The sequence below is a fragment of the Telmatherina bonti genome (assembly GCF_933228915.1).
Source record: "Telmatherina bonti genome assembly, chromosome: 19".
NCBI classification, from domain to species: domain Eukaryota; kingdom Metazoa; phylum Chordata; class Actinopteri; order Atheriniformes; family Telmatherinidae; genus Telmatherina; species Telmatherina bonti.
The window spans coordinates 11,455,960-11,468,573 of NC_136617.1; the positions used below are offsets into that span (position 1 = coordinate 11,455,960).

General features: G+C 39.2%; 1 protein-coding gene across 1 annotated transcript in view; it reads right to left on the reverse strand.

The window, feature by feature from the left end:
* Window positions 1-1,332: 1,332 nt before the first annotated feature.
* The window catches only part of LOC306769827 (ectonucleotide pyrophosphatase/phosphodiesterase family member 3), a gene marked incomplete at both ends in the record, with an annotated part of 41,243 nt that continues 29,961 nt past the window's right edge, over window positions 1,333-12,614 (reverse strand). Inside the window, 8 exons of the mRNA XM_079258560.1 lie at window positions 1,333-1,506; window positions 2,837-2,993; window positions 4,707-4,839; window positions 4,975-5,052; window positions 5,836-5,971; window positions 6,874-7,028; window positions 9,924-9,969; window positions 11,914-12,086. Of these exons, the coding sequence (XP_079114686.1) occupies window positions 1,333-1,506; window positions 2,837-2,993; window positions 4,707-4,839; window positions 4,975-5,052; window positions 5,836-5,971; window positions 6,874-7,028; window positions 9,924-9,969; window positions 11,914-12,086 (1,052 nt within the window). The remainder of the gene's footprint in view (window positions 1,507-2,836; window positions 2,994-4,706; window positions 4,840-4,974; window positions 5,053-5,835; window positions 5,972-6,873; window positions 7,029-9,923; window positions 9,970-11,913; window positions 12,087-12,614) is intronic.

Sequence of the window (12,614 nt, forward strand, 5' to 3'; positions counted from 1 at the left end):
ACTTTTCAGGTTTTACAACCAATGATTCAGCAGGAACTCAGTGCGAGACCCATTGAGAGTTTGTGTTAGAAAAAATGTTTACGTAGGTAATGGGACCCAAGAAAATTCACTCATCTATGATCAGTTTCCTGCACTGACATGTAGCTTTTTCACTTAAATTTCTTTGCGTCAGGAATGACTTGAATGACTTCTTCTAAGTAAGCTTGTCAGAGTGACAAATCTGATGCTTTGTGGACAAACACCAAAAAGAAATCTGTGAACAATTACTCCCTTGAGTCTGCTTTCCAAGTTACTTTTCCACTGAACTTCATTTCTAATTAATCTTCTTCTACAGAGTTTAGAGTGAAAAATTACAAGCACATCTGTCGTCAGTGTAAATACAATCTGTTTATTCCTATGTAACAAAGGAGACACAAAGTGTATGGTTACCCACAGACACACTGAAAGACATGCAGAGGCGTCTTAACAGCAAGCCTAGAAGTAAGGCTGGTTTGAAGCTGCAGGACCCCGTTGCAAATACTCTGACTGATAAGGAAACTGTCAGGAAGCCCCATCAGCAAGTCCCCACAGGTCCCCCTGTGCTGGAAAGTTCCTATGTAACTGTGTGCATAGTTACCGTACTGTGGAGATTTCTTGCTCTACTGTTTGTGGGTGAACAGCACATGCTGCACACATAGTGCTGCACAGCAATATTTACTCATTGTTGGGTTGGAGATGGTGTTCTTTATTCCTACTGGTACAAAATGTGCGAGAACTGTTGTTCCAATACAGCCAGAAAGACACAATGTGACTTTGTTGTGTAGCCATGCAGATTTTATGCCTAATTAGCCCCTCTGAAACTTTCCCTTTCCCCCCTTTACAATGGAGGTGGATGAAATTGTATCTCATGTAATAAAGATGCATCAAATGTAGATGTTTCTAATCCTTAATGCTGTACATGGTGAAAGTATTTTTTCACTGAATACTTGTATTCAAAATTATATTACAATAAAATTAAGAAAAAAGTCAATTATTAAAAGTCCAGAAAAATCAATATGAGAAAAAAAAAACAAGTTTTTGTGATCATTACCTTAAATTGCAATATTTGTTTAGGTGGGAATATCAGCTTGGAAATATGCACATCTGGGCTTTATTACTTCATAGAATAAAAAAGACTTTGAAAGCAATATTAAAGTAGTACAATGAAATTAAATAAAAATTCAAATCTATGAGGTAAATAAATATGTTATGTCACTGGAACGAAAAAGGAGAGATTCCTTCCAATACTGACAACAGGATTAAACACAGACATGCAGGATTATGCTTGTGTTTCTACTTTTATAAATCAATATCTTATTGTTTTCTCTGAATAGCAGCTGTGGGACGAGTCTTTACCATCAGCAGCTCTGCCAGTGGTCGACCGCTACCTTGGTAAAAGTCCAGTCCTGTTATCCACTCAACATCTCTGACACGTGCCTGGTGAAACCACATGTGATCTTCCACCCACTGAGATACATCTGCTGTGCTCTGTCAAAAGGAAACAAAAAGTCTTGGACTTCTGTCGTCTTAGAACCAGTCAGAGCTTTTTGGTACCTTTAGCATGTGAACCATTTCATTGTTTATGCTTCAGATGGTAACCATAGCATAGTTTTTAAAAGAAGGATGAAATCTTTATAGTGCCATCTAGTGTATATACATTACAGGCATTTATTTTTGATACAAAACAAATTTCACAGTAAAAGGGGTGTCTTTAATGCAGCATGTGTGGATCTTTGGATTGGGCAATTAGTTGCAAAAGCATATTAATTTAAGATGTTATGTTTTCCAATCCTTAACCACATACATTTTAATGATCAATTTAAAGGTGGGATTTTAGTTTAAATCTCAAACAGCAGTAAAACTAAAAGTGCAGCTGATAACAGCAAACCATTTGACCCCATGTGCCCTTTGTTATAGCCCTATAAAAGATTTAAGACTAGAACAGTGTGATACAAGCTTAGTGTGCCTGTTGTGAGTATTTTAGGAATAATGAACACTATAAACCCAGTTACTTTTAAGCCTTAAGTGGATATTATTCATAATTGCAAGGTCTGAACATCCAAGTTCACCATCTAGCAAAAATATCTGATTGGATAGATGAAAACTAACAACAACAACAAAGTACATTAATGCAACAGACCAATCCATTTTCTACACCTTGTCTGTGTGCAAGACAGTTTCATTCATCCCTTACTATCTTCCAGATATTTATCCTAATCAAGGTGTTCTTAAAAAGTATAGAAAGTCAAACAGTTTTGACATATTTACATATCCTTTCCTTGGTTTCCTTTGCTTTTCTATCCTGTCTCATTTTTGTTTGATTAAATCGTGTTTTTTTTTTTTTATCAGAGGTATTATTTATGCAAAGAAATGCATCAAAATGACAGTTAAACATGCCATTTGTTAGGCTGTAAAACAATCTATTTTTATCCAATGTCTTTTTTCTAAGAAACCTGAATTAAGAACCAACTGAATATGCCTGTTTTAGTCTTACTCACTGACATGATGCATCATGGATAAAAAAAAGTCTCATTCTCAGGTAATAAATAACTTCCTTGGTTTTTTGGGGATTTTCTTGGTAAGGTTTTTGTTCAGATTCTTTCCCTCCAGGTGTTTGGAGCATCAAAGCATGCAGTAAGAGGAGAAAGTGCTGCTTTGTTCAGAGCCACCCGAAAGGAAAAGGGGATCCACAGGGAGGGAGTTTCACTCTGAGCCTCTTTCAGCTCCCTTCTCATTGCATGGGAGGAAACTTTAAAGACCGAAGTTAAAATATAAACACTGATGAATAGACCTTCAGAATGTGGATCCGGTGACTTACTTGGCAATTCTCTGAGGTGTCTGCTCTATGAGGCAGGAGGAACGACACGGTCTGGAGCTCACCCTTGCAAGCACCAACTGTTTCAGATGACTCCCTGCAGCTTGTGAGCACCACAAAGTAATGTGTGGGAACGGAGATGTTCGTGTTGGGTACGAATCTGGAGTCACACAGAAACACCCAGTTTATAATCACCTGTGCGTTTATCATCATCATCCACTCATCTAGTTTCAGGCTGACTAACACAGGATAGAGGTCACTGGCTTTCCAGATTATCCCAAAAGTGAAGTATTCTGAAAACAAAGTCAGCATACCTGCGTAACACACTTCACTGGTATTTTGCATTCATATGTAGCTGATGTCATTTGGAAAAAATACCAGGTCTGGCACAGATGAAAAATTCCAACTGGGCTGATTTTATCCAAAAGATATTGCTTTGCTTTCAATATTTATCTGTCTGCCTACAGGAAACATCTGACACAAATGTCTCAGTATGCTTCAAGTGGACCAAATAAAGGAAATAGAAAAAAAAGGAAAGTGCTTTGTGGTTCAGTGCACAAGCAAAATAATGTGTGTGGAGGAAATACAGCTCTGGATGGAAGAAATGCAGCTGGATGTTGAAGAACTCAGAAATATAAATCAACCACAAGGATCAGATGCAGATATTTGGGTATGTGGTATAAACAGAAGCTGTCCTCCACGAACCAATAGAATTTAGTAGTTTACTTTTCCATTATGGGTTTCTTCTTCTCCTTTAGTAATTCTCGATGCATTGTTGCCTCTAGCGAAGAGTTTAAAATGTTATTTAAAAAGGTCAGATTCACTCTTTTATCATTAAAATGAAGCAAGAGATCCAAGATCCAGTCTAATAAGTCAGCTCTTATGTGTTGGGTCTGCTGTGAAGTGGTTGTTTGATTTTCCTAATGTAGAGCAGCTTGTTGCATTCCTCACTACACTGAACTGTATACACCACTGTGGAATCGGGTCCTTATGATGAGCCAGTTTCTGTCTGAGGGTTTGGCTGGGATTGAAACTCACTGGTATTTGGCATTTCTCAGATGTTTCTGCCACACAAGCGGGGACAGAGACTTCACTTTCCTTCTTCTTCTCATCCTTTTTCCATGTGCAAGTGGGGTTGTAGAGTTTTGTTTCAGTTTTCCTCAACTGTGTTTTCTTAAACCTGCGTTGGTGGATGTTGTCTGTCCTGGACTGAAAGCTTGTAATGACTCCCTGCTTATTTCCAGTAGGGATATATGTGTGGGCATTTCCAGTATGGTTACATAACGTTTCTCATTTCCGTTCCTCAGGACTCCCTGCCCTGAGATTTTGGTCATCTTCCTGCTCCAGAGCGCCCGTGTCAGATTATTGAACTTCATATTCTTTGCAGCCTGTTAACAAGCTTTTTATTTCTTTCAGGTGTGTTAAGGTTGCCTAAAAAACATGCAAGGCAGGGGGTCCTGAAGAACGGAATTGAGAAACACTGCTAACAAGACCTTAGGTGAGTGCGACTCAACGACAGTCATACGCTCTTGAACATCGGAGGTTTCACCAGCTACTAAAGTGAAATGTCCCAATATGTTCATCAGAACTGGAGAAGCTTTCAGATAATACTGACATATTTTCCAGAAATTCTTCCTGATGAACTTTAGCTGTAGTAAAATAAAAGTCATGCAGACTCCAGATGAACTGATAAACATAAGATAAGACAAGGTGGAACTGGAAAGGCAGAGAAACCTGCCACAAAGACAGAAAAATAATGTGTATTTATACTGATTTGGCAAATTGAAACAGAAAATGGGTGTAAAACTCAATCTTTTGTCTGGCAATAAAACATGTTTACAATAACATAATCCCACTGGAGAATGAAACTTACTCTTTTATCTGCTCTGGAGTGTCATATCGCCCATCATAGTTGTAATCAAAGACAGGACCGGCGACAACATTAATCCCATTGTGCACAGAGGCATATTTCTTCAGTAAAATGTTGTGTAAATAATCCCAGATTTCTGGGAAATGTCAAAAGAAAAGGAAGAATAGAATATGAGAGATGAAATATATTGTTTCAACTAATAAGAATGCTAACAAACACAGTGAGGTGATGCTAATGGCTGCTTTTGTAGTTGTAATAAACCTGAACTTACTTTTAAACTCTGGGTACATTGGCACCACATTACTCATGAGTAAAGCATCATATTGCTGATCCACTGTTAAATTCAGATCTGTTGAAAAGAAAGAATATTTACTTGTTAAGGAGACTCTTGCCAAATCCAGAAAAAGTTAAACTCTTTGCAATAATTACAAACATTTAATGAAGTGTCACTCTTGTGCAGTTTAACCAGGAAGTCCAACAGCATTAAGTGAGTCTTTAAGTAGCTTAGTGAAAAACAAGTTCAATACCTTCTGAGAAGTTATAATTCTCTGTTTTCCCATAAATGGCTCACAGTGCATGTATCGTCACTGTGACATTTTTTTTTTCAATGATTTCCAGGGAAATAAAGTCCAAACAAGAAGGTGACACAATCAGATAGAAAACACCTTCTAAAGTTTGGTTTAAAGCAAGATCCAGTCAGTTTCCATTCTGGCTTCAGATCAGGAGAAGCCAAAAAAAGTAGGCTTTCAGTTTTGTTAGTTTTGTGTTTCCATTTGCTTTAGAGGCTTAAAAGAAGCGAAAGTTTCAGTGGAAAATAAAGTTACTGGTTTAAGTGGTTCAGAGCACAGTCAGGTCTTTGTACGATCAAGCTCAGTCAAGTGGTTATTTTTAATGGCCAAGTGTTTGTCTCTTGACACCACCCCAACTCCTTCCCAAAGAAGGATGAAAGAGTCTCTGTGTGCTGCTTGACATTGAACAAAGACGAAAAAAGAAAAAAAAAAAACCCAGAATGTTGTGATTCTGATGAAGCACAAATTATTAAAAAGCATCTTTGTAACTGTATACCTGCTTTTGTGACTCTAAATCCACTGACATAATTCATTGTGAACTTCAACAGGTAAGGTATACTTACTGGGTGGATACAGGAAAGCGTAAGTTAGGTTCCCAGCAGTTTTATAATCATCACATGTCGGGCTTTGAGATGCTGAAAGCCTCACATCAGCCCTCAAACAGTCTGGTATTACTGGCAGCAGTGGGTTTAGATCAGACTGCAACAAAAGTGAGTAATTGTTTAAAACCATATTCAAAACAAGTTTTGTTGTAGGTTTTTCCCAAAATGTTGGTTAAACATTGCATCACAAAAACGGTCATCTACATCTACTGACTAATCAAGTGACTACACAATGTCTTGACTGTGGTTTACTTTTGTTGGACAGTATTTCTTGCAGAGAAATGATGGCTAAAAACCACTCAACGACGAATGGAAAAATGACTGGTCAAGTTATATGAATGGTAATGAAAAAGAACAAAAATTCTTTAAAAAAAATTCTTGCATTAGTAGCACAATGTACAGGAAAACAAGCAAACTTATGCTTTATCAAAGAACACATCATGTTTTTAAGACTTGCCTTTAAAGACACATTACTGAACTTTTGCCGTTTTCCCCATCATGTTTTACTGAATTGTGGAGCTGATTTTAATTTTCACTCTCCTGTGAGGTTTTTTTTTTTTTTTAAATGGCAAAGAAAAATCACAAATCTGAGGGACTGGGAAGATAGAAATCCCAATCTCTAAAGACCCTTTCATGCTTCCTTTACATACATAAATGTGGACGTCTGTTTCAAACATCATCATACGTCACTGCCCTCATACTTTTAATGTGTCCATGTTGCCATGTCAGTTCATCCACTATTAGACAGTATTGAGTTCTGAGTTCACTTGGTTGGTAGCAGTAATGAACAACTGTAAAACCCTTTTATAATACGATCGTTTAATCGTTTTTTTTTTTTTTTTGCGGTTCTCAACATCATCCATCTTTTTCAGGTCCCTTTTCATTATATTTAATGAAATTATTCGTCCATTGCAAGGTTGAAATGTGCAGGCAACTTTGAGTCATTTCAGTCATCCCAGTTCAGAAGAAAATTTAATGCAGAATAAAAACAGTACTCACTGGCTTGTCGATGGTGAAAGAGCTCCACAAAGGCATCAGCATTTTCTGGCTGTATGAGCTGACAAATCCTTCCTGGTGGAGGATACAATAACTCTGGTCGGGCTGCAGCATCTGCGGACGGCCAAGCAGCATGTGCTTTCTCTCTGCCGCAGATGCTGAAAAACAAGTGTGAAACAGCAACACTCACAAATAGAGTATTACAGATGTAGTGACCAGTCAGCTCTGATTTATTGCCTTTGTAGGACTTGAGCGCACTTTCATTCTTGAAATAATGCTGCTGCTTGAGTTACTTGCGGTTACTTGGCTACTTGCGAAGACACCAAAAAAGCTGATGAATTTGTTCAAAAAATCATTCAGAATTTTGAAGAGTTGCCCTTTTTAAGTTGTGCTCCTAGTCAGAGGCCTGTGAGCTTCATAGTCCTCAAACTCCATCTTTTAAAATTCCTCCTTCAGCCCTTGGCATTTGACAAGCTTCTATTCATTCTTGATATTGTTGTTTGGGATTGCTATACCCACCACTACTGCCTTGCAGATTACTGCATCTATCACAGGCTTCCAAGGCATCAAGACGCTGAACTGACTCTTAACTCTTTCTCTGCCATTGACGGGATATTCCGTCATTCACGTTACAACGCTTCCCCGCCGATGACGACATCTTCCGGCAATCCGTGTTTTCGCGCTTAAAATGTGGGCGGGCCTGCGGCTGATTTAGTAAATAAACACAAATAACTGGTATCATATAGCAACACAGTAAACAACACTATCACATTTATGATTGACAATGCCGGCTCCACAGAAAACGTACTCCGCTACAGAGGCCCTCAAAATGATTATGGACTCCGACAACTCAATCTTTGATTTGTCAGAGGAGACTGACAGTGACAGTGAAGATGAAGATGAGAGAGAGATCGGATGCCGTGATGAGGGAGAAATTGGACGCCAAAACGAGAAAGAAGTCGGGGAAGTGAGAAACGACACAACGGGTACACGGACATGGAAGATACGACGATCACAGCCAGACCGAAGTGACTTTTAGGGGACGTGACAGGAAAAGAGGAGCGAGGAAAAGACGAGTGTCAGGTGTGGGACAAGACGAAGCGCACCTACTCGTCGTCGTGATGACAGTGGCAGTTTAGGTGATGACACGGAGTGGAGGGCCTCAAGGCAGAGATCTCAATCTGGGCTGCCAAATGCCAGAGGCTCAAGAAGTAAGACATTGTTTTCTTTAGCATTTGAATAAATCAATGTGTTCTATTATTTCCGCTGATTTTTGCCTTGATTTGAATCATGTGGCTGAAACAGTGATGCAGCTAATTTATATATTTTTACGGAATTAGGGAGTCATTTTGTGCTTCATGCACACATCTTTATCATGAGAAACATATGATATGATCAAAACAGCCTTCAAGAGGCAATCGATGTGGCTGCTGTGCTCAATGCGGCTTTTATTTAGTTGCGCTCTATGGCCAGACAGACAGACAGACAGACAGACAGATATTTGTGCTAATAAATATATTCACATAGTCACACACACACACACACACACACACACACACACACACACACATATACACTATTCACAAAAAGTTGGGGATATTCACAACAAGCCTAAAATGCATTCAAACCTGTACAGGTGAACTTAATGTGATCTTCTATAAGCTTTTAAATGCACATGTCCAACTGTTAAATGTTTCAATAAATTTTGCACAAGTTGCTGTTCTCTAACAAGGAGCTTAACGGCAAAAATCACGGCAGGTGTGTGATCCTTGAATTGACCAATAAATGTCCTGGTTCAATTAGAGCTGGTGTTTAAACAGTTGTCCTCATCATGCTGTTCACATTTTGACATCATGAGACCAAGACGACACCTAACAATGGAACAACAGTCCCTTGCCATTGCGATGCTTCAAACAGGACGTTCTCAGACAGAAGTGGCCACTGAGCTTGGAGTGTCACAGAGTGTCATCAGCAGGTTGCAACAGAGATATGGAGAGACTGGAAGAGTCACAGAAAGGCCTAGAAGTGGACGTCCTTTGGCCACATCCCGTGCTGATGACCGCTACATTGTGAACACTGCCCTGAGAAACCGGATGATTAATGCCACTCAACTCCAGGCACGTTTAAGAGAGTTGAGAGGCACCCAAGTGTCACGTCAGACCATTGGAAACCGTTTCCATCAGCGTGGTCTGCGTGCTAGACGACCTGCACGGGTACCTGACCACACCACCAGGCACAGGCATCATCGTCTTGCATGGGCCAGGGAGCATTTACGCTGGACGAGGAACCAGTGGGCCTCAGTGCTGTTCTCTGATGAAAGTCGATTCACACTGAGCAGAAATGATGGCCGGCAACGATGTTGGAGACGTCAGGGAGAGCGCTATGCATCAGCCACTGTTGTCACCAGGCGAGCTTTTGGTGGTGGTGGTGTTACAGTGTGGGCAGGGGTGTCCACTTGGTACAGAACTGCCCTACACTTTGTGAATGGTACAGTGACAAGCCCATACTACCTGAATAACATCATTAATCCAGTGATTGTGCCCCTACATGAACACCACAGGCCTAATTTCATCTTCATGGACGACAATGCTCCTGCTCATCGAGGCTGCATCATCAGGGAACGGCTGTTGGAGACTGGTGTACCTCAAATGGAATGGCCTGCACTCTCTCCAGACCTGAATCCCATTGAAAACCTGTGGGATCAGCTGAGCCATCGTGTAGAGGCTCGAGACCCTGCACCCCAGAACCTCAATGACCTGAGGGCTGCCCTTCAAGAAGAGTGGGATGCCATGCCTCAGCAGGCAATAAGTTGCCTTGTGAACAGCATGAGACGTTGTTGTCAAGCTGTAATTGATGCTCAAGGGCACATGACAAGATATTGAGACTTGTCTACTTGAATACTCACCTGAAGGGGACAAAGCAAGTTTAACTTTCTTACTTGAGCTTTATTATAACTTTGCTATGACCAATTTGTTTGTTCAATAGTAAAAAAGTATGTTTACCTTTGACTGCATGTTTTCAAAATTAAAAAAGGAATGTGCGAGAAAACTCACTTTCCTCTGCAGTCAGGTTCAAACGACTGTTGATGGCATTTCCGGGCTATAGAAAGAGATGGAAGTTGTTTAGGTTTTAACAGGATGTATTATGAAACAAAAACACTATAATCCATCTTGTGCTCGAGAGCTGAGAATCTGAAATCACAACCAACTCAAAGACGACCCTGGCATTTGTTTTCATCAGATTGTCAACATATAGAGCGGTCCTTGGGTTACGCGATTCTCGATTTACGTTGTTTCAACTTTATGAAGTTCATTAAATAAATGTAGATAGAAAAAAATAGAGCAAATTTTGAAGTTACAAGATATAAGTTCATAGGACATGCGATGCGGAGGCTGAGACAACGCCTTAGTGCATGTATATTTATTTTATTTTAATTGAAATGTTTATTTCAATTGTCTGAACTGTTTTCCCATAAATACGACGTAATTGTATTTAGATAGTTATTTGTTGATTAGGGGGCACTTAGGGTATATTTCAGGGTAAAATTCCAACTTGTACAGATTTACGGGTAACGCCGCGGTGTAGGAACGGAACTCGGTCATAAACCGTGGACCGCCTGTATTGCATTTTAACAACTTTTAACAGCTCTTCAAGGAGCACTTCAACACTTAGTATAGCTATATTTGTTGGAAATTTGGAGAACTTAGCCCATTTCTTTGCAACAAACATTATGGTATTAATTCTCATACTTTTACTTTGGTGACATTATGGGGTGGGAAGGGTGAAAACAAAACAAAAACCCATAGCTCTTCATGGGAGGACCTTCGTCCTACTGGACAGTCCACTAGCAGCTTTAACGATGTCCTGTACTGTTTGTTTTCATGCTTGTGTTTTTTTTTACTCATATGTAAGTAGCTTTGGATAAACTAGAATAGAATAGAATAGAACTTGTACCAGCCTCTTTGTAGCTGGCGTTTTTGTCCTTTTCTGTGTGGTCTGCTTAATGTCAGACCCAATAATGAGATGGAAGTCTGTCTCATACGGATTTTTGTTTTAAAAGGGTATTGTCATTTCTAGAACCTTGATAAACATCATCTTTGAGTGCTTTTCTGGTCTGTTTCTGTTTCAGGGAATAAAAACACTTGTCATGACTCATCTTTGTACTCATCCCACTGAATCAGTCAATGGATAAGTCAAGTGGAAAAGCTTTTACAGGAACTCTTAGGTGATTAAATAGGGACTTATATCACAATAAAGGAAAGCAAAAGCATTCTGACATTGAACAAATCACTCACACATTTAAGGCAAGCACAGCAAGGCTTTTTGAGGTCAATCCTGACTTGCCAAGTCTAGTCAAATTAACTTCCTACAGGGATAATTGAAATACTTTTAGCAAGAGATTTAGGCTTCAATTCATTCCACATTCCATTATAAACATGGCTCTTTACTTTTAGTTTTTTATTTTCACTTGAAAGGAGATAGGATTATGTGTGGGTTAAGAGAAATGAAGGATATGGAACATCTAATAATTTCTAACTTCTGAATCTGACAGCCTGACATTTTGGACATACAGTACACACTATATTTGGCTTATGATGCAGTGTGGTCTCAACCGCAAAAAAAAAGCACAGCCAAAACTGAAGGTGTTGTCAAAACAACTCCCAAATTTCAATCTACGTTATCATAAGGAATGTGGTTTACTCAGTGGGAAAAGCTCAGCATTAGTTTACAGTGGGATAGAGATTTGCATGTAGACGTTGCCATACATGCAGTTATTGCTCCATTTCATCCTAACACTGATGTTTAATCTAATAGCATGTTTCTTAAACTGTGTTTACCTCTTAAAAATAGCTTTGAGCATTAGTTTTTTTTTTCCATTTTGAGGTGTGCCTGTACAGTAAAACCAGGTTAAAAATCTAACTTTCCTGTGTAAGTAAGCACCAGTTCAGCTTTAGTTTAATATAAACCGATCTTTTTACTCACTTTTCCTCTTTAGTTTCAGTCTGATTCAAGGCTGTAATATATTTACATAATGATTCCTACCAAGGCGAGACAGGAGCATCCCAGGTCATTTGGAGGCTTCAGGCTGACCAGTGGGCACCGAGTCGGACTACTCTGCTCTGCAGGGTGCACTGGTGTGTAGTAGGGCTTCCTTAGGGCATGGTTCATGCTGCCGTGGGTTCCGTTGTTGTCAGATGGAGGGATTTGCAACACATCTATATGGAATAGAAAATTTAATTTTGTTCAATCACACTTAGGAATTATTGTCATTTGATTTAATGTTTCATCTTTTAGCCATGCTTTGGCTTAAAAAAAGACATTAGATAATGAATGCAAAATGTTATGCATGCTTTTGTCTATTCTTGCCTTAATTGTACTGAGGTACAGTCAGGGCTCCCTCTGTCTGATGGCTTTGTACATTGTACATGTTTATCCACAGAAATGTTAAACCCAGGTTCAAATTCAGATTTTAGGAAAGCATAGTGCTGTACCCAATGAAAAAGAAAAAAAAAAAAAAGACATTGTCACAATATAACATAAATTTAGTAAAACGAAGAAATGTATCATCTTGTTACATAAACCATTTTATTGTTAGGAAGCGAAATTATACATGTGAAGGATGAATTCTTATGACATGAGTAATGACATGGTACATCGCCTGCCTGAACAGTGACATGGTATGTGGGTGTGTGTGAAATGGTCCAGGGTGCCACATGCCTTTAGAAAACTAAACAATTCTATAT